Source organism: Montipora capricornis, chromosome 10, assembly GCF_036669925.1.
Source record: "Montipora capricornis isolate CH-2021 chromosome 10, ASM3666992v2, whole genome shotgun sequence".
Taxonomy (NCBI): domain Eukaryota; kingdom Metazoa; phylum Cnidaria; class Anthozoa; order Scleractinia; family Acroporidae; genus Montipora; species Montipora capricornis.
The window spans coordinates 6,651,782-6,654,281 of NC_090892.1; the positions used below are offsets into that span (position 1 = coordinate 6,651,782).

The window sequence follows — 2,500 nt, forward strand, 5'->3', positions numbered from 1 at the left end:
TTTGTGAGTTCGTAATGAGCCCGAAAAGGATGTAGTTGTTTACATCATTTTTTTATGGACACTAAAATGAAAGTTTTTCTAATTCGCCTACATCTTTTTAAGGTCTGTACACTGCAGCACATAAACTGAACGTGGAATGGGTTGTAATAAAAGGCGTCTCGGACTTCGCAGCAAAGAAATCTTCAACAGATGCTTGGAGGCCGTTCGCTAGTGCAATGGCAGCTTCAGTTACAGCTCATATTTTACGCGACCCCTATGTCTTCCAAGATTGGCCTCACTGTGCATGATCCGCACTGAAACCATTTAAGGTGGTTCAAACGAGTTTCAAATTTTTCAAGCAACGTTCTTATTATAGAAGGATTGGCATTGCTACACTGTATTATGTATTAGCAATTTATGGTACCATATGAAACAGCAATTACATATTGCTGAACAAGATGCGGTCATTATTGTGACGTAATAAGTCACCGTGGCAACGGGGAAGCCCCGTAAAATGCACTTTATTTTTGCTTTAGTTATTTATGTCTCAAAACGAACTTAGTTAAAATCCTATTTTTTATTGTTGGAAAGCGATCGGAAGGCCAAGATGAAACTTTCTGCTAATTTTATAAAAGTTGTGAACAGCGTCTTGGTGGTGCCTCCCAACATGGAGAACGGTCAGTGAATTACAATGAAGTCATTTACAAAGGCAATCTGGCTGTGGTCAAGTCAGTCCTTTGTGAGTTTTTTTTTTGTCTGTAACGTACGTAACGACTCAGACGAGGAGTTTCCGTTTAAAGCGTGTAAGTTTCCTATGGTAGGTTGCCAATCTTTAAGCGTGGAAAGTCCGAATCTCTTGTTTAAAACGCGCTGTGTCCCTCACGGATTACTGCAAACACGAGTAAACAGTTTCTAAATTAAAACCAAAAACTTAGACGCTTTGAGAAAGCTCATCATCTGAGTCACTACCTGACAGACCAGGGATTGGGTTAATCACATCCGGATTGCAATTGTAAATGACTTGATTGCAATTCACTCACTGTTCTCCATGTTAGGAGACACAACTAAGATGGTGATCTGTAAATGATGTACTGGTCAGTGGAAATCCAAAGCGCTTTTTAAATTGTATTTTTAATAATTTATTTTTTTGTTAGTCTTTATTATTTTGGGTGTTCCGTGATGTTCTCGTTTTCCGGGATGTTCCAATGTTCCAGGGTGTTCCTGATTTTATCACATGTCGAAGTTTCTTTTATCTCGTCGCTTCCGTTTTGCTTGTAGTTTGCGGGTTTTTTTTTCGGCTAAATTTTCCATATTTGTTTCTATCTCCGAAAGAAAAACCTCGGTTACGCTGTTACGAAACAATTCCATTTCCTGTTGAGCTTACGCTTTCGTTCCTATAGAAACGACTTACTGAAGACACAGTACTTCACTGTGATTGGCCAAACGATATTTTGCATAGGCAGTAGTTCCGTTTTGTTAGTTATACAATATTTCCACCAAATTTTCAATGAAATAACACTAGATATAGTCAATATTGTCACTAAACTATATCCCATAACAAACTTATTTGTAAACAACTGCGACTTCGTCGATTTTCCATACTCTGTTTATTCCAAACTCCTATTGCCTTTTTCGCCTTGCCTTTTCTAGCCTGGATTTCAGACTATTACTTCGACTCATTTTCCCCCCTGAGTAAAAACAACTCAAAGTAATCGTCTCAACTTCAGGCTACACCTTCTCTGATCTGAGTTAAAAGACTATTACAACATAACAGTCAACACATACGGTATCGACTATAATAATTTGCAAATAAAAATAATGCAGCACTTTGCATCATGGGGGCAGCTGTAGTGTCAACTATTACTAGTTAAAAAGGCTGAAATAGTCATGAAGTAATTACAATAACGTGAATTTAGATTTCGAGGTGACGTTCGCGTTGCCGTCGCCGTTGTCGTCGTTTAAGCTTCCTATTAGAGAGTTTAAGAAACCATGACGGCTATGGCGACGAAAACGTAACCTCAAAATGTAACTTTAAGCTCTCTTAAGTATTTCACAACCATTCCATCTAGTTTATGATCTGCATCACGAGCGGAGTATTCTATAAATGGATTAGTACAGACTGACTTGAAGTAAAGAGAGAGAATGAAAGATTCACTGCGGCATGCCCACGTTGTCGTCAAAACCTTAAAATTAGGGAGCTTTAGCAACGATGACGGGAACGGCAACGAGAACGTTATCTAAAAACATAAATTCACGTTATTGCAATCACTTAGAGACTATTCCAAGCTTTTTAATATGACAAAGGTGTAACAGTACGTCAGGAATGAAACCGTTAATTATGAGCGGCGCTTAATTTAGGGGAGAAAACTGATGAAAATTTATCTCCAAGCTAGTGCTGACATTGTCCATAAAACCTCAAATTTGGTAATTTCACGATAGGGACTTTAAGCAAAGACGACGGCTACGGCTACGGCAGCTCCACGAAGCAAGAATATTGGTTAAAAAAGGAAAAATACACATG

The 2,500-nt window shown here is 38.4% G+C and overlaps 1 protein-coding gene across 3 annotated transcripts in view; it reads left to right on the top strand.

Annotated features, from left to right (window-relative positions):
* LOC138018568 (5'-methylthioadenosine/S-adenosylhomocysteine nucleosidase-like) overlaps nucleotides 1-2,500 on the top strand; it is a 15,322-nt gene that overhangs the window by 8,913 nt on the left and 3,909 nt on the right. For 2 of the 3 annotated variants that reach the window (XM_068865256.1, XM_068865257.1), the window contains one exon: nucleotides 103-1,812. The exons of the other annotated variant lie outside the window; for it this stretch is intronic. In XM_068865256.1, the coding sequence (XP_068721357.1) occupies nucleotides 103-287 (185 nt within the window). In that variant the 3' untranslated portion in view covers nucleotides 288-1,812. Of the gene's footprint in view, nucleotides 1-102; nucleotides 1,813-2,500 lie in introns of those variants that run through there. 3 annotated transcript variants of the gene reach the window in all.